General features: G+C 43.4%; 1 protein-coding gene across 3 annotated transcripts; it reads left to right on the forward strand.

Moving 5' to 3' along the window:
- Nucleotides 1-1,062: 1,062 nt before the first annotated feature.
- Nucleotides 1,063-18,730, forward strand: tbc1d5 (TBC1 domain family, member 5). 3 transcript variants are annotated; one of them, XM_076112838.1, is made up of 22 exons: nt 1,063-1,192; nt 5,485-5,536; nt 6,033-6,183; nt 7,084-7,141; nt 7,316-7,424; nt 7,650-7,739; nt 7,927-8,001; nt 8,985-9,052; nt 9,161-9,263; nt 9,915-10,003; nt 10,139-10,189; nt 10,373-10,442; nt 11,201-11,373; nt 11,475-11,617; nt 12,020-12,126; nt 13,521-13,606; nt 14,045-14,361; nt 15,497-15,705; nt 15,901-16,000; nt 16,175-16,254; nt 16,379-16,666; nt 17,468-18,730. In XM_076112838.1, the coding sequence occupies exons 3-22, from the start codon at nt 6,084-6,086 to the stop codon at nt 17,759-17,761; spliced, it is 2,610 nt and encodes an 869-aa protein (XP_075968953.1). In that variant the 5' UTR covers nt 1,063-1,192; nt 5,485-5,536; nt 6,033-6,083; the 3' UTR covers nt 17,762-18,730. The 3 variants fall into 3 exon arrangements, with proteins under 3 accessions (XP_075968953.1, XP_075968954.1, XP_075968952.1); XM_076112839.1 differs by having other exon boundaries at nt 6,044-6,183; XM_076112837.1 differs by having other exon boundaries at nt 6,065-6,183.
- The last annotated feature ends 831 nt before the right edge of the window (nt 18,731-19,561 follow it).

Below are 19,561 nucleotides of genomic sequence, written 5' to 3' on the forward strand. Positions count from 1 at the left end.
TGGTCAGAATAGCTTCATGGAGTAATTCAATAAAGCTATGCTCTTTTTCGGTCATCTGTTTCCATGACGATAAGTCAGGGCCAACAAGAGGCCGTGAAAAACCTCATCGTCAGCAATATTAGCCATGGTAATGATGATAATGGCGCTCTCGAAATGCCATGCCTGGTGTGATGATGATGGTAATGGCTATCATGGTCATTATGACTGCTTTGTGTTAACCCCCACCACAACATAAACACATGTACACACACACACACACACACCACTACCAATGCACAAATTTGACTCATTAATGCTATTTAATGTCACCTATATATTTTCACATGGACCACTGCCTCTGACCGTCCTGCTGCTTTCGTTTATCTCTGTTTCCTTCTGTGGGAAGCACTTTGTGATACAGATGTTTGATAAAAGCACTCATCAGATACATTTGACTTGCCTGATCACAGAAATTTTAGCAATTAAGTCTCCATAAAACTGTTTTAATTAACCCTCATGTTGTCGAGCCCTCAACTTCAATCTGTTTTATTTGTCCTTGGTGGTGGGGATATTGTAAATATGCACAACTTCATATCCTGTATGTTTCAGATTATCTCCCTGACAGTTCAAATATCCAGCTATACTGTAGCTTTGCCAGCAGAATGTAAACAAGTAATTTATTAAATGCAGTAATAATAACAATTGGGTTGCAAGGTTTTAAAAGTCCTATTGATTGGTTTTTAACCCCTCAGCGAGAGACTTTCTTCATCAGGTAAACTCTGACCTAATGGGAAACTTAATTTAAATAACAACTAACCAACCGATAAGTGCAGACTTGGGTTATTCTGTAAAATGCATTTATTGACTGATGAATAAACAAGTGTCCTGCTGGAGGAGGGCCTACCCCTGAGAGTCTCCACAACCTGGCAACCCAAAAGTTCTTATTGATTATTAACCTAAAGCATCAGAGCATTACTTACAATTTACTATCACCTTGAATTATTTTTTATTTATTTCTGCCCGCATTAAAAGCTGCATTTTTGTTCTTGTAGTACATTTGAGTTTCTGTAAACCCGGAGCCTCGCGAGCGACAGCTAGTGGGTCACATGATCAGTCAGCTGGTCTTCGGCACATCCGCCTGACTCGCTACTGTTTACAAATCAACAGACAGTCCGAGCACAGCAGAATGAGGAGTCCTGCGTGACCTGAACAGGTATCTGAACCACACTAGGATCCCACAGCGGGTTATGATGACTATGTGGCATTACTTACACGTATATTATCCTCTCTGTGTGAGTGTGTTTTTCTCGTGGCTTACAGCAGTGTGTCGGAAGTAAAGACGGGCCCGTGCATCGGGTCGGTTACAACTTGCTAACAGCCAGGCTAACACCACACTATCTCACCTGCTTTCCTTCACGTGAAGTCGTGTCACGTCGACACTGACAACCACCGCGTGCCATCGTACGTGTATTGAACTAGCTTAGCCTTCCTTTAGCATTGTTAGCTGACAGCAGGGTACAAGCTAGCGTAGCAGTTGTTTGGCGTTTTGCCCTCCTGCCTGCCTGCATCGATAATCCTGCTGCATGTCGCTGGTCTGTTGCTGCACGAAAGACGGACACTGCGTGCGTTTTACGTTAAATTATAGACACATGTGTCAGTGCTGGCTATCATCTATGGCGCCAAGATGGTAGAAAAATCGGTTCCTCGGGCTGGCCCACCCTGCCTGACAGACTCTGTGATGGATTCAGTGCAGTGCAGAGGTTTGGTAACATGTTAAAAATGTGGTTTCACACAGCTCGCCACGAGCCAGTTCAGTACAAATATCTGTGCAGGGGTCGTTTAGGCTGAATCTGTGCAGGCTTTTTCGGATTGGAGGGAAAAGCCTCTTTAACTAGAGACAAAAATCAAGAGCTGCTTTTTTTTGAAGGAGGGACACTGTCCCATAGGTGACCTGGTTATTGAGTTAGGAGACAAAGGGTGACGTTTACCACACCTGTCTGCATTGACTATAGTGTGAGGAAATAGGTTGTAGGTCAGTCAGGTCTGTTCCTGCAACTTACTGAGCATGCCTGCACGTTCAAATGTTTCTCCTTGGTTCTTCCTGCAATGCAGGCCTGCCCCGGCCTAGTGCAGTGAGCCTTTTTGCTTGTGATTTGTTAGAATAAATGTACTTATGATCACTCAGCACTGGTTGCATAAGTCCGTGAGCTGTGAGCAGCTCTAATGAATGATGCTCCTTTAGAGGCCCGAAGAGGTAAAAGCTGCGATTCACCAAAAAGCTAAGATTAGAGTAAAGATCTTGTTGATTGTATTACATTCCCTTAGTTTTATCTTGTGGGTCCTTCTGTAGGTATATATTGCTTATCCTTTTTTTTTAAAACTAGTTAGGTCCCATTGAGTCCTGGTCAAGATGAGCAGCAAAGTAAAAAGTATCATACATACAAGTACAAACAGGGACAGATTACATCACAAAAACATACCAAAACACAACAACGGACACGAATAATAGCACTTGTTAAAACTGACTTTAAAGTACGTTCGAACATGTCGAGACTAGAAGCCCCACAGGTCAGGAGCCATTGCTCTAGTTTTTCTATACAGGCATGTATTTGTCAGGGTTAATCCTTCGACATGTATTCGGTAATCGAATGAGTCGAGACCCCGGCAAGTTCCCAGTATTTTTGCCGAGGTTGAGGTCGCGCTTGTTCCCAGCCTCTTGCGGAGCATGTGACCGTGAAGCCTCCTGGGCTCTTGCTGGGCGCTGATGTAGAGGCATGTGAGTTTGTTTAGCTGGCTTCTTTGACTGAACTGCAATCTTTTCGCTCCGACTGGAGCTGCCAGTGACGGCTCTCCCTCATCGCCGTCATGCAGAATCCTGTTTGAATATTCATCCACTAAAGAGCCCATCTACTGATTATGTTTCTGAATCTATTTTACATAAGACTGCTCTGACACTGGTTCGTGGAAACGAAGACAAGTGTACTGGTTCATCAAATTACTTCCTTTTTTTTTTTACTACTGAATACAAAATAGTTATTTCCAGAGCTGAAAACAAGGCCTGTTGATTTCAGAGGAGCTACAGTAGTTTAGTCAGATGTCTCCAAATGTAAATTCTGCTGGCACTTTAGCATTTAATACAGTTTAATCTGGCTTTAGTCTCAGAATAGTTTAGCCTTTGTGCCGTTGGGCCAATGAGCTTGAAGCGGGCTGAAGCTTTTCTTTGTGTCAGCTCGTCTTCAACGTGGGATCTCTAAGCATGTGGTTGTCCGGCCGAAGTATGAACAAAACCTGCCTCTGCACTTTTGAAGAAGAGCCGAACGTGAATTTAACCCCCCCCCCCTCGCTGATCAGCTGATCTGAGGCACTGACATGTTCTCAGGGCCCAAAATAATGTGATGCTTGCTGCTTTGATCAAGCGTGAAAACTGCGGGGGGGGGATTTGTGGTCACTTTCCGATTGTGTTAAAGTAAAGGGAAGTGAAATGTTTTGTAGCACACATTTAGGATTGTTGAAGGAATGGGTTTCAAGGCAATGTTTGTAACAAGACAATGCAACGGCTGCAGTTTGGATTGAGCCTCACGGGCTGCTGTTGTACATCTTCCACCTCAGAAACAGATGGACGCACTGTTATTTGTCTGTTGATTTATTGATGCATTTCATTATGTATTGATTTGATTATTTCATGAAAAGATACGCGTTTTGAATTATTGAGGTGTCTCCAGGTGCTGCTCTTTAAATTATGCACAAGCTATGATTGTTATGTAGTAAAGTCAGGGTGTCGTTCGACTCTGGGAAGAAGTAATGAAGGCAGCAGGAGGCTAAGAGGAGACTCGCTTCAGGCTAGACTGTGCTAACACGGCAAGGGCCTTGACTCTTTTACCCGCATCGTCTTTCATCCACGCACAAAGGCTTACGCACGCAAGACGGGCCTCTGCAAAAGCACAAGGGACAGTGGGAGATCTGAAGAGGCCTCTTTAGAAAGTTTAGAGTTACTTTTTATTTTTGGAAAGAAGGGACAAAAGATGTGGTTTGCGGGCCTGTAGGGAAAAATGTTCCTCAAAATATGTTTTGACACTTTGTGCAATGCAAATTGTAGTCAGACGGTGATGATATGAATTGATATTCTGTGTGTGAGGTGAGTACGGTTATATTTGTAGCTCCTCGGGAGAGTTTGATAAATCTTTCATGTCACTCTTTTCAAAGTAAAACTAAGACAACAGGCTATTATTGGAGATACCGTCCTCCTCCCTTCCTCTGTCTCTCCCTGTAGTTGTGGATTAGTTACGATTATTTAACCGGATAATATCCTTTTTATGAGGGAAGGGAGAAAAAGAAACCCTTTGACTTAAAGAGCGCATTAGTCTTTGAGGAGAACAGATGTTTCCTAAGAAAACAGGCACATACATTATGCATATCAAATTATTTCTATTTTGATGGCGTGTGTGTAGCTGATTTATCGAGCGGTGTCCCATTCACACGGCTAATAGGTTTAAGAGATGCCTTTTGTTGTGTTATTTCCACAATTAATAAAGCCAAAGGAAACATAATGCTCTGTGGAAGCGTGCTTGTTCTGTAGGCCTGAGTATTAGACGAACCGTATTCATCAACGTGGAATAATCCCAAGCCGGATAACGACTGGAGGAAGAATTGTTTAACCTAGATAGTGATGTCTCACAGAGGAAGTTCCAACTTTCCTCATAGCTGTGATTGGATCAGGGTTTACCTGCTACAAACTAGTACAATGTTGATTTTTAAGTGAATTATCCTGCTTTTTCTGCTACAATTTGAGCTAAAATCATTATAAATACATTTTAAAATTGACGCACAAACTGACGAATATTGTAATGATTTATAGATTAATGGTTTTATCGATTCTAAGATGTCAGAAAATAATAAAATAATTCCTGTTATTTGATTTCTCGGAGCCCAAGGTGGCATCCTCGTATGTTTTGCTTTGCCCAAAATCCAAAAATACTTTCAGATAAAAGAGTCACACGCATGAAAAGCTGGAGGTTTTGCTCGATAAATGACATAAACAATTAAATGATCATCGTTGTTGTTGTCGAGTAATTTTCAGATGATTAACTGGTTATTGGACCGATTGTTCCATCACTCGTAGCCTAACTGTGAACTATTTACTCGTACATGAGTGCACACGTTTCTTTCTGCTGATAACGAAAGTCTGAATAGTTTGTCCTGTTTATTGACATCATCATCAGCTCTGGACTGTGGCCTGATTGGTTGGTTGGTTGGCCGTCTGTTTGGATGTCATAACTATTAACAGCGTCGTTACAAGGGATTCAGACTACTTATTAAAAACATATGAACAACTTTCTGTTCAAGTTTCATAATGATGGTTATATGCACCCTAAATTTGGTGACTTTACTTACGCCATTAAAGTTAGGGTTGATAACCTTGAGAAACTAGCAGGAGTACGCAAGATTTACAAAACCCTGTGGGCTGAAGGTGTTTGATTTCATTGTCGTTTATTCCTCTTTCTGCAGAGTCATTCTTTTCTTCTGAGTCTTGGCGGCGAAGAATCAAGAGGCTGTGACAGTAAGTTCAGAGATTTATTTAACAGTTCAACTGCATTCAGTGTTGGTAGCGGGGCGGACTTCAGTGATTGCAGTAGATCGATTTTGATGCAACCCTTCATGAAGAGGTCAGAATAAGAGCTCAGAGGTTTTCAAAGTGTGAGGCGGGCCTCCGCACGGGGCTCCTAACAGTTTCAGGGGAGGTGAAAAATATTAATTGTCAAAAGAAGATCACATAGAATGGCCTAAATCTGTGCTTTTCTTACTTTACCAGAGTCATAAACTAATAAATGAGACGGACTTTTTATTTGGTGTAGTCTGAAGTTATGTCAAACAGCATGTATCAGGCTATCTTGGCTCAACTGTTGAGTGTCTGTGGGATCAAATAACATAATCATGATCCCGGAGACGTCCGGGAATTGAGTGAAACTAAGGGTCTGAGGGTGCTCTAGCTGATCTGCTAGCTGTTCTGTTGCACTGACCTGTGATTTAATTCCAGTTCCTTTCTTTTTCTTCTGGGTTCTCTCTGGTCTCGTATTACCTGCTCCAGATCCGGCTGGGTCGCGGCCATGCAGCACCCCAATTTCGAGACCCGCCACCCGCTCCAGACAGACGAGCTGCAGGAGACGGGCTTCGACCCGCTCAATAATTTCAACAAGAACCGCAGCAGTACGTCAACTCTCACAGCAGACTAGAACCGGGACTTAAACTCTCAAACACAACCTGTGGCAAAGACATTTTAGATCCTTGACTTAAAGCTTCTGTCGCGTTGGGACTATTCTTAGTTTGGTCACTTCATAAAAGCACACCAGTCAGTATTAAAGCTTAAACTCTTCCACTCAGAGGAATGATGGATACTACGGCTCTGACCAGTAGACGAGTCATAGAGTAGAAGAGAGTCACAATCACTTTTTTGGCGCTCATTGTGAAGTGTGAGTCACAGACACGGTAGGCCGACGCCCCCGGGCTGAGGGTGTTTTTGTGTTCTTATGTTTACGTGTGAGGGAGAGAAGATGTCGGGGGCTGGCATGTCGTGGATCTGATGAATATTCATGCTGAGTGTCCCTGTGGAATGATCTACTCCTTTAGCTAATGTTGATAGACAGCTCTCCGACTTGAATGCATGTTCACCTGCAGGCCAAATTAGACTTATTACTGCCAATAAAGAGGAAGAGGAGCATGGTGCTTTACTCTCTGTCGTCACTTTCCCTGCTTCTGGCCCATTTTGCATCACTGCATGACGGAGAAAAAAAAGCCCCTAAAAATAACTGATTGGTAATTTGAAAGCACTTAAGAGACAAGTTCCTTATTATGGCAGTTTTCAAATGTTATATTTTTGTTTATTAAACTTAGAAAATGATTGATTTCCACTTTGACTCCTTTGCACTGGTTGTTTACATCGTGTGTGTGTGTGTGTGTGTGTGTGTGTGTGTGTGTGTGTGTGTGTGTGTGTGTGTGTGTGTGTGTGTGTGTGTGTGTGTGTGTGTGTGTGTGTGTGTGTGTGTGTGTGTGTGTGTGTGTGTGTGTGTGTGTGTGTGTGTGTGTGTGTGTGTGTGTGTGTTTTAACAGGAGGCTCTCTTGACAGCAGCACTTACTCACAGTCTCAGTCAACCTTCCTCTCGTACAGGTGAGTGTTTCCAGTATGTTGTTGTGTGGGTGTACCATAAACTCTTGGCCCAGCTCACTGCTCCAGCCTCCTGCTTTACTGGCTGGATACGACGCATTAGATGGAATACTGTGCCCAATTTGGGTTGGGGAGCTCATAAATCTCCCCGTCCTCTGCCTCCCCTCCTCCGCACAGGAAAGAATGGGACGACCTGTTCCTCAACAGTAATTACCTGGCCAGGATCCGGCAGGCAGGCATCAATGGTCGACTGAGGAGCAGCCGCTTTCGGAGCGTGTGCTGGAAGGTAACTGCCAAGTGGATCAAGCGGTCCTATCGAGTGTGATTAAAGTGGCTGTGGCAATTTCCTTCGCTCATGAAAGACGGCACTTTTGGCAGTTTGCAGACCTTCTTTGGTGGAAGCGGGGGGGGGGGGGGGGGGGCTAGAGTCTTAGTTTTTTGTAAGTGTCAACTGTCTGCGTGTGTATGACTTCTAAGAGCATGCGCTCACCTGTGTGCTGGCTGTCTGCAGTTGTACCTTGAGGCTCTTCCAGAAGACAAGGGTCAGTGGATCAACAAGACCAAGGAGCACCGGGCCCAGTATGAGCAGATCAAAGACACGGTGAGAGCGCCTCTGTGTGGCCGTTTCCCTCAGCAGCACGAGAACATGGTGATACAAGTCTCTTACAAGTCTCTCGTTTCTGCAGCCAGGTCACGCTTTTCTGACAGTGTAGCCCTAAAGGAATGTACTGATCACTGATCTGTGACTCGCTGTTATTGACATCTTTGTTGTTGTTTTTTGGTCACAGCACATCACGAACCCTCGCAAAGCTGCAGGCCAGCACGACCTGGTTGTCAACAACCCGCTGTCACAGGATGAGGGGGTGAGTGTGTGTGACTCCGTGTCTCCTTCTCGTTGTTACTCAGTTGCTTTATATTTGCATGCAAAATGTGGCCCTAATGCATTCCCTCCAGACTGTTGTTGCAATAATTATAAACTATTTCAGTCGTTCATTAATGTGGATTCATTAATTATTATTTATTTTTTAAAGTAATTATGAAGCCATTGAATTAATTTTGGATTATGCAATTAATAAAGTGTTTAAAATGTTGAAAAAACGAATTTGTTTGTGAAAATTTTTCATCTCCCAGTTAATTTACCACTTTTAGTTTCTGATTCGTTGATGACATGCACTCAGAAAGCCGCCCTGATAATAAGTAAACAAAGTGTTCTTGGCCTTCGAGGGAAGTTCCTCAGACGTTTCCTAGAAAAGGAAAATGTCATTTAGTACAAATTATAGAGAAAATGGAGACGGTGGTCGATTGGTACACTTCTTGTTGATTCATTTAAATGAATCGCTAGTGTTATTTAATTATTTTAAGATACTATATAAAATATATAAGTGTTTTAGTCAGGACGCAGCAGGTTAGCAACACATGGAAATGTAAATCTGCAGACAAGGATACAATTCAATATATATGAAGAATAACATTTCCAATTATGAAAAGAATATTATATTTATTAACGCGGCACAAGTACATAAATGCAAATAACTGTCAGAACTTTGGAAGTAGCTACTCACTATATGGAGAAAAGTTATTTTTGAGGAAACTTCAAAGGAAATTAGGGACAGCAAGTTTTAGATACACAAAAGGCAACTGAATTCAGAATGGAGTTGGGAAATTGGAAAAGTCGTAAACAACAATTTAAAATTCTGCTGTTGGACAGTTTAATCCATCTATCCTCTATTGATTGATGTTTCCAGTCAATCACAGAATGGCCACTATGTCTAGTTATTGAGGCGTCGCTGTGGCTCCTTTTGTTTCTGAATGTTTGTTTGTGTACGTCTTGTTTTTTCCTCTACAGAGCCTGTGGAACAAGTTTTTCCAAGATAAAGAGCTGAAGGGGATGATCAAGCAGGACGTGTTGAGAACGTCAGTAACACCTTCATTCTGTTTGTTGTATTAAGTTCAAGACATCGACATGAAGTGAACCCCTCCTTTCTCTCTTTCTATTTGAATTCCACTTTCATCTTTTCTAAGGTTCCCAGAGATTCGTTACTTCCAGGCCGACGATGTGAGGACCAAACTGACCGACATTCTCTTCTGTTACGCCAGAGAAAATGAACAGTTACTGTACAAACAGGTACAATTGATGCATTGTCCCAACTCGCTACTTCCCAAACACATGCATCTTCGCCAAAATCCTGCTATCTTAAACACTTCAGACTCGTACGGACAAGTAGCTGCTGGTAAACATGGCCCCCATTTACTTCAATTCATCGATACGTTTTTTCATTCTTTGTTTACTGGGGAGGCATGTTAGAAAAACTAAGATTCAAGGTAACGCGTTGTAATTGAATTACAAATGGTCATGTTGTGGGTGAAGTATTCCTTTTAAATGTAGAAGTCAGACATCTTTGTTTTCACTTAAAGGTCCTTGAAAAATAGGTCCTTTGTGTCAGATTGTCTTTTTTTTTTACTGATCCATTGTGTTGATGATCTAGGCGTATCTGTGTGTGTGTGTGTGTGTGTGGGTGGGCCTTTGTAACCTAATCATTATCAGTGTCTGTAACAGGTGCCAGCGCATGAATAGATGCCCAGTAAAGCATCTTTTTTGCAAACTGGAAGTGACACACGGCCGGGCAGTGGCTAACAATATCTAAATTAAACCTGTCGTCGCAGATTAGAAACCTCGTGCATCACTATTAAAGAAGGACTGACCACAAATGAACCATCATTTCTCTCTCCCCTGCCCCCTTTTAACGTCTCACGCGCTCTTCTTCTCTGTCTGTAGGGGATGCACGAGTTGCTTGCTCCCATAGTGTTTGTGCTGCACTGTGACCATCAAGCCTTCCAGCATGCCAGCGAGACGGCCAGCCCCAGGTCACTTCCTCATAACCGGGAAATCTTTCACCCCTTTTTTAGTTGCCTAAAAAAACACCTTTTAAGACCTTCTGTAGCCTGTGCTAAATATTTCCACATCTATCTGGGGTAAGATCGATTTTTGTTTTTCCACAGTGAGGAGATGAAGTGTCTGTTGAACCCGGAGTATCTCGAGCATGATGCCTAGTGAGTACTCTCCTAAAATCAGACAAATTACTTGTGTTCGTGTTCAGAAATTGTATTACTTTAACTGGAATTGGCTTACATCTCTGTTTCCATTTCACAATATATCACCTCTTTGTTTGCTCATCATTTATCTCTTTCTCTCTGTTTTCCCTCTACACACACACACACACACTCTGTCTATAGTGCCTTGTTCTCTCAGCTGATGGAGACAGCAGAGCCGTGGTTCTCCAGCTATGAGAGGGAAGTGAGGAAGGTCAGTGTGATCTGAAGAACTGCTTTTGACACTGTGCTATAATGACTGCACAGAAGACGTGACATTAAACTCGGTATGCTGATGAGAGGCTATTAACTGGTTGATACCTGGGTAACAACAAGTGTGATGTAATGCTGCAGCAAACACTTGCAGCTCTTCTTCTAACTGCTCACTGCGACTTCTGCTTCTTGTGCCGTTACTCAATATTTAAAACTGATTCCCTATCGACTGATCATGGTTACGAATAAACACATTTCCTGTGACTGCTTCACAATAATAGCCATCCCATGTTTTGCCATTTGTAACTTGCAGCAGTAGGAAATGTTGGGTTTATATTAGCAGTAAGCGCTCAGATATGCCAATAGGAGAGTGAATAGTAAACGCTAATTTACTGTGAATCATTCAAACTCAGGAAGGCAATTTGAGAAGGGCTGCCACTAACAATCTAAACATCTATACAGTGAGGTAATTACACAATGTAAATGCATTGTTAGGCTGATTGCTGAAAGAAATAGGGTTTGTTTTCATAATTATTAAGGATTATAACTAACTGAATGTTCCAATATATATAAATGGAGTAAACTGCACATTTTGGCTTAAAATAAGCTTTTGTTCAAACTCTGAGAATTCTATGCCCTCCTTAAAAAAAAAGAAAAGTTCTGTATTTATCACTTTTTCTCCTTTTCGACATATCCCGTAAATGTTGATCATATCATCATGTAATGATACGCTAACTACGTGATGATCTACTGCTCCAGGGTAAGGACGAGATGCTGACCAGCATCCCCTTCGCACGGCCCCAGGACTGTGGCCCGTCTGTGGCCATAGTGACCAAAGTCAACCGCATCCAGGACCAGCTGGTGAAGAAGAACGACATTGAACTGCACATGCACCTCAACCGGCTGGAGATTGCCCCGCAGATTTACGGCATGTCAGTATTTACACCGGTATTTCAGGGCGTCTGATACTTTGACCCTTAGCTGTACACAAACACAGTTACCCTGTTTCCCTTTCTGTCCGTCTGTCCTGCAGCCGGTGGGTTCGTCTGTTGTTCGGCCGTGAGTTCCCGCTCCAGGACCTGCTGGTGATGTGGGACGCCCTCTTTGCTGACAGCATCACTCTGGACCTGGTCGACTACATCTTCGTGGCTATGCTGCTCTACATCCGAGACGCTCGTACGCTCCATTTATTACTGAAATAATCCAATAACGCCATGTGTTGTCTTCGGAGCATCACTTGACTGGAAGAATGTGACTTACTCCACCTCATTTAATCTGACGGAGTCATATTGCTTTAAATGGAATACAGTAGATATTTGCTGCCATACTAGATGGAGATTTAAGCTCTAATGTTGGCAAACATCCCGTATTGTCCCTGCTTACTATAAGTGTCTTTAAGTAAGACATTGAATCCCTGCTGCTGTAGAACCCATGCCAAGGAACTACATGCACACGGCAATTCAGAAGAGTTTTCAATCAATCTTATGCTAGAATTGATAGGAACGCTTGGAGAAAATACATTTTGACTCACTTGATTGTTTCCAGCATCACTAATACTGCATTTGTTGTCTGTTTCAGTCATTGCTAGTAACTTCCAGACCTGCCTGGGCCTGCTAATGCACTACCCTCCATTAGGAGACATCAACTCCCTGCTGCAAAAGGCTCTATTCCTCCGAGATCCCAAAGTAAGCAAACCACACCCGCAGAGGTAGTTGGAACAACATTGTTCTGTTGTAACTGCACATGCTGATTTTGTTTCCAAGATCAACAGCTGTGTGGTTTAGTGTTTGTGTTTGTTACTCTTCAATTTCCCCGAAAGTCCCATCGTGGTACGTATATTAAGCACTTTCACTATGCCTGACCGGTCACAGGTTCAAATGGAGAAGAGAAAGTGAGGATTATTCAGTTCTCTACACAGGAGGTACTGCTCTTGTAAAATAATTCCTCTTTTTCTATGCAGAGAGAATATTTGCAGAAGTAAACGCATACCACACACACACACACACACAACACTGGGCTGAAATCCTTGAACATCGTGTATCGTGTAGACCAAAAAGTCTTATTGCGCTGTGAAAAAAACGCTAGGGCGCTAAAAGGGAAGTTCAAATTGGCAGCAAATGTTTCCGTGTCGCACACTTCAGTGGTTACATATTAGTGATTTTAAGGCACTTACTGTAAATACATGAAGCACAGGTGCAGTCAATGAACCGGTAAATCCGGTTGATAAGAAAGAGGAAGTTGCACAGATATAGACCTGTTTAATATCTATATACTGTGTGTAACGCATGAGTAAAGCGTTCTAAATGTTAGAAACCTGCAACATTTGAATAACAGCAGAGATCGAGGTTGAGACAGTCACACTTTTTGACTGTTTTATCCATTATCCCTTACAAACAGGAAGCTCATAGTGACTAGAAAACACATTCTGCAAGACTTAGAAACCTCAACAACAACAACGCTCAGGACAGTAGACACAGCTACCTAAAAAACATTCTCCCCAGATACCACATATTTTGTGTGCAGCTTTGTTTTTCAGTAAACCACGATCATGAATTTGAATATAGAATTAAAAACCCGTGTATATACTGTATATATGTGGACTACAACATTAGTACTTCTTTGACCTTAGCTATCACCCCACCGTCCCGCTTCAAACCATCTTCTGTTTCTCCTCTGACTTCACTGACCCGTACTTTATACAAACACAACTCGCCACACTCCTGTCCACTACTCTCCTGGGAGGACAAATGCAGGAAGGTGCTGATCCAACATGACAGTCCCCCCCCCCCCCCCCCCAGGTGAAAGACCATGTCACTGCACGTCCACATCACGTTGCACCTGGGGGAGGGGGGGGGGCATCATCCCTAATGACAGTGGGGCAAAGGGGGAGCAGGAAAGATGCTCGTTGCTCATATGTACTGACTCAGAAACATCAAGACACTCATATTTGCTTGTTGATGTAGTCATGCGTGCACACCGGTTGGGTTGACGTGTTTACTTGTTTATCACGCACACCAGAGACATTTCTTCTGACTTAAAAAAAAGAAGAAAAAAAATGTTTATTGTGTCCCCTTTGTAGAACTATCCACGACCGGTTAACTACCAGTTCCAGCAGAACCTGGATTACTACAAAACCAGGGGAGCTGACCTGATGAACAAGACACGGTAAAACACGCACACAATTGTTCTTCTCCCCAAGAAAAAAAAAGTCAGTGTACCCTTTTTAAATAGTATTTTCTAAGTAATTGTAGTTTTAATTTGCTTTTTGGCAACACTAGTCCTCTTGTAGACTTTTCAAGTGACTGTAAAAAAAAAGGTTTTGTCTTCACAGAGAACAGAGGTTGATTTTTATTGGTTCATAGCAGATTTCACAGATCATCTCTTTTCACATCGGAAAAAGTACCAAAATGTACATAGAAACTTCTAAAAACCCTTCACCAACCATTCATATGTTACAAACAGGTGTGTAATCAAAATATGTCTCAATACATTGCTCAAACTGCAACAGTTCTCACCAAGCAGTTGTGGATAAAGGTCTGAAGGCGTTCTGCCGACAGGAGTTTGTTTTTCCTTATTCACCTCAACATACTTGTGTCTTTCCAGCTCTGGTCCCAGTACAAAAACGGCCCCGCTCAACATCAACAAGGTCTCCAACAGCCTGCTGAGCTTCGGCAGGAAGCTCATCGCTCCGGCAATATCGGGCGGGTCCGGCGGCATCTCGCCAATCAACAGCGAGGTACATTCCTCCTCTTCCTCCTCGTCAACGTCCCCCGCGTCGGCACCGGCACCTGCCCCCGCCCCGTCTCAACCGCTGGCCGAGCCCCCGTCAGGCCAAGCCCCACCGCAGACCCAGAGCCACGCCCAGACTCAGCACTACCGCCTGCTCAAGTCCGAGAGCATGCCTGTCCACCTCAGCAAAGGTTAGCAGCGGGACACACACACATTTGCACTTTAGTTCGCTGGTATTTCATTTGTAGATTGGCTGCATGTACAGATTAACACCAGTGCAGATTATCTGAATACCTGCAAACGTTGGTTTGTGTGGGCGTGGCAGCATCAGCTTTGACTCTCCGATCTGTTCCATGTAGTTTCAGGTGGAGTCTCTCAGGACTCTCTCCCAGCCCAGACAGTAAACGGACATTAGTGTCCAGAGCATGTAATAGTAAACTTTGACCAGCAGAGGGAGATCACAGCTCGCCACATCAGTGGAAATTATACTGATAACATCAACCTCACGGTTGTGTTGTGGCATCTGCTGTCAGCATTGCTTTGAACATGTACTCAAGAGCTTGTCCTGTGTGTGTGTGTGTGTCCAAGACACAGTTGAGACACATGTTGTTGTTGTTGTGTCTCATGCGTTTGCAAGTTTGCCTTTAAAAATGCAAAGAAACATGGTTTCCTCTTGTCCTTCTGCTATAGAGGCTTCCAATCATTTTTAGTTATAGTTACTTAATTAATTCAAACTAATATTTTACATATGATTAATTAATGAACATCATTCATGGAGCCACAGCAGAAGCACTGATTGGTCTGACTCTCCACGTCCCCCGGCCAACATAAGACAGCTCGCCAATCAAAGCTCCTGCTGCTGCTCTGTGGGTCGGATCTCCTTTAAGTTTTAGGTGGCACACTGGTTACACATCTTTAAATTCAATTATTTTATAAGTCGACGCTAAGACAAACTCAATACTGTAAATGTAAAAGAAGTTCAAAAAGTGAAAATAATTTAGCCATCCCATTTTAAAATTCAGTTATTAATGCTTCATTTAAATGCAAACGTAAATGCTTTTTTTTTTTATAATTCCTTTAATAATTCCAATTATTGCACAATCAAGGCTTCATATTCTTATTGTATCCTTCTACTCCTTTATTTAAAATGAACCTATTTATGAGACGCACTGATCCCACGGTCATGAATGCACATCCATGCTCAAGCAGTATTGTACTGTTGTAAAAGAGCGTAACAACTTGAGGTGATATAATTGATTTCTTTAATGGATGCTGTGGACATATTGTATTAATATCCCCCCCCCCCCCCCCCCCTCTCTTTCTCAGGCCAAAGCTCCAGGACAGTCAGCTCCTCTCCTAGCATAGAAAGCCTCTCCGGTGTGCGGCCTCAATCCTCCGCCTCCCCGCCTCTTCCCCCCTCCAGAGGGAGTGATGTCAGCACTTCATCTCCGCCCCTCTCGGCCACCAAGAAAGAGTCGTTCTTCAACATCACTCGCTCTCGCTCCCACAGCAAGTCCATGGGCAAGAAAGAGTCGGTGAGCAGTCCGACCTGTAATCTGTTCTCGTAAACTTTCTTTTTTTTTTTTTGCTGACCGACTGTCTGCATGTCTAGTCCTCTGTTGGTCTCTCTTCTTAATCTTCTCTTACAGTTCCAGCACTAACTCCTCTCTGGGGTTTCTTGACCCTCTACTTACCACACTCCCCTTTGTTACCCTCTGCTTTTGCAACAGGAGGAGGACCTGGAAGCCCAGGTATCCTTCCTGCAGGGCCAGATCAACGATTTGGAGGCCATGAGCAAATTCTGTGCCAAGATGATGAACACTCACATCTGTGAGTAGCTAGAAATGTACACCAGCAACAAACGCACAAATGTCCATGTTCACTTTCAGCATGTAAAACATTATTTCATATGTGTGCACTAGGTTGCAAATGGGGTGTTTTAACTAGGGGATTTTGTCGCTGTTTGTATAGCTTAGTGAGTGACAGCTTATCACATGTCCACAGGTAATATCCAAGAAGTGATTCTCCAAGAACACCTGGAGAAGGAGGACGAGGTCCTGGTGTCACTGGCCGGACTCAAACAGGTGAGTCTGACCAAGTGTACATTGTCTGTGATGTGTTTTTGTACTTCTACTATCTTAACATGTGCGTCTTCTTCTCCGTTTGTCTGTTTCTATCACATTGACGCGTCGCCCCGGATCCTGTCAGATCAAAGACATCCTTAAGGGAGCGCTTCGCTTCAACCAAAGCCAGCTGGAGGCCGAGGAGAACGAGGAGATCTCCATCGCTGACGACCACTACACCGTCACAGCAGCCGCTGAAACGGCTCTGAGAGCCAAAAATCTCCTCGGTGGCCACCACCACCACCAACAAGGAAACAGCAGGCCGAGCCGGGTCTCTGATCTGGACGGGGGGGCCGTGAGCACAGAAGAGAAAGAAGAGAAGGAAGAGGAGGAGGAAGAGGAGGAGCCGGCGATGGCCCCACCTGAGCGACAGGTTCATTTACGATAATCCATCTTTTAGGCTGCTGGTACTGGAGCTCTGCACTGTCTGCATCTATCAGTATCAGTTCGGACAGGATTAGTTTTCAGTCGTTTGGTCTCATTATTTGACCTTTTGATCCGGTGTTCAGTATCTTTAAATCCGATCATTTTCATTCCAAAAATGTTACCCTGTTTGTGAAAATGATCCAATGTTTGTGCCAGGACTGTATTCTTTGCAGGATTAGGCCGCTAAAGCTTTCCATTAGGAATGAATCACCCAGAGTTATGCTGCTTCAGACCGCAACTAAATTGTTGCATTTGAATACATTGAGCTTTTGGGCCAAAGACGCAGCAGACAGTGCTTATACAGTTCATGGACACATCTTCTCCATCCACTTACTGCACTAGATTAAGTAGTGTAAATCATTTAACAGAGTGTCTATTTGCACCCGGGAGAGAATAGTCCCACAGCAGCTATTCGGCTATTTACACCTGGCCCCCTGATCTCCTGCCTAGTAGCACAAAGAGCGATAAAGTACATCCAGGGAGGAGGTTGTGGTGGATGGAAAGCTCAAACAGCAGACTGGGGTTCGTGTCGTGTGAGAAACCTATTTTTAGACTTGACTGACTTGTTTTTTTTTTAGTCGTGGTTTGTTTAGGTTAAGGCAATAAAGCTATGTTCAAATAGCATTCATTGTTGGCTTCTAACACCTGGGATGCTAATAGCATCTGCAATAATTTCAAGTGAGGGTGGCAGAATTTCTGCTAACGCAAGAAAAAGACACAGACGACCCTCACCATCTCTCATGTGCAGGTGGCGTCTTGCGTCGGCTCCGAGGGTAAGAACTGGGACGACTACATCCTCGTGTGCCAGGACGGAGACCCGGCTGCTGCTGCTGCTGCCGACGGAGGAGGAAAGGCTGCAGCCGAGCACACCCCTCCGATCAGGCGAGGTCGAGGCCTGGTGCGACTGGAGCCCGAGGGTGCGGCCGGGACCTTCCATGACCCCCTGATGGCCGGCATCACCTCGGGCTCCTCCAGCCCAGACGAGGGCTCCACCAACAGCAAGGACTCTGACTTCACCATTGTCAACCCGAACGACCTGTGAACGAGCCAATCCCTCTGCTCCTCTTACACCTGTGTCATATCCCATTCACAGGATGTGGTGTTAAAACAAAAAAAAAAACTGACATGGGATTAGAGGGTGGGATCTGCAGTTTTTGGGGGAGCACTGCCGCAGCTGCTGTCGGCTAAAAAAACTTGCACATTTGAACTGTGACACTTCCAGTCGTAAATACCTTCTAGTCTGTCTCTTTACCTGTCATCTGTGCCACTTCAGCCCCGTCTAAGCTGATGCCATCTTATTTACCTAATGCCTGTCTCCTCGGTATGTTGGGTCCTGTCGCTCATGATATTTAATTGTAGCACCCTACTCTACCAGAGAGGGTGCCATTGAACTGCTTACCCTGTCACTACATGATTACTCTGCTGGACCTCAAACTGCAATTTCTATACAGGGAAGGAGTCTCTCCTCTCGAGATTACTGGAAAGATTGGGAGTGTGATCCTCTGATTCTTCTGAATGTGGAGTTCTGGCCATACCTCTGCCTGTGTCTATGTCCTTACAGAGGAAACTCTCTCCTCTGATACTCAAAGGAAAGGATGATGTCCTCCTTATCGAGGGCAGCCCCCCTCCCCTCCCCCCCCCCCCCCCTCCTGAACCAGTGCCTCTGACCGTTATTCGTCTCTCAACCAAACAAAACCTAACTCTGTGATCTTGTTCATTTTGTTAGCTTTCTTTTTTTTTTTTTTCTTTTTTTTTTTAAGAAAATATTTTTAACCCTTAGTTTAATTTCCTTGATGAAAATGATTAAATCATCTAGTAAGTCTCTTTTTTTTCTGTTTTTTAATTGATTCCGATGTGGACATTTTAATGTGGTGATTGACAGTTTGCTTTTCTCACATTATAACTCGGTTGTTCTCGTGGAAACCATGTAAAGCAGCGCACGCAAAGAATGTCCCTCTAGCTGCCCATTCAGCATAATTAACTCAAGACCAATAAAACTACGTTGCTCTTACTTCAAACTGAAGAAGTTCTTGAACCTGTTTGGGAATGCTGTGCTTGATGTAAAGTTGTTCGTGTGAATATCGGCTACTGTATATTATATCATTTCAATACTACTGTCAAAGCAAATGGAAGGTGTTGAGGTTTGACAAAAAAAACTACTCTTATTGGAAAGATCTGAGCATGTGTAAATGCAGAAGACTAAAAAACTGATCAAAACAAAACTACATCTCCTCTTTAACTCTCTTCTACCACTCCAGAGACAACATAGTGACTGATTATCTATAGACTGATGGCTGATTGAATTATTCCGCCGATGAATATAGTTGGAAACAATTGGTGTGTCTGTGTCTCTCATTAAATGTGATAGAACTTGCCACAAAGTCTGACCATAATACCTAGAATTGTAGTCGGATGCTGGATCCCAATGTCACAGAAAAAGGTAATTTATTGTTTCCTAAAATATTTTTTTTAAATTTAACTGTCAGTCGTTTTGCATATTAAGACTTTTATTCGTCTCACACTTAAGACATGCAGCCTCAATGGATGACATCCGGAAAAGAATAGTATATTATACAGATGAACTGAGACAATAGTTTATCTGTGCTGAAGCTCTGAGGTAGGCCATGTTCTCACATTACCAGCTGTTATGTTTAATGCGTACAAAAAATGTTAAATTCAGTGGCCTCTTTTGCTTCGTTATGCACTCGAACTTGAAAATCCATTGAATTATAGGCTATGGTCTGTAAAAGACGTGGATTTCGGGCATCATTCAGTGCGATTTACACTTCCTCAGAATATCAGTGTCTCTGATGTCTCATTACAGTTGATTTAAGGAGCTCAT

This window comes from Anarhichas minor, unplaced genomic scaffold, assembly GCF_050575085.1.
Source record: "Anarhichas minor isolate MPS153535 unplaced genomic scaffold, ASM5057508v1 ptg000051l, whole genome shotgun sequence".
Taxonomy (NCBI): Eukaryota; Metazoa; Chordata; class Actinopteri; order Perciformes; family Anarhichadidae; genus Anarhichas; species Anarhichas minor.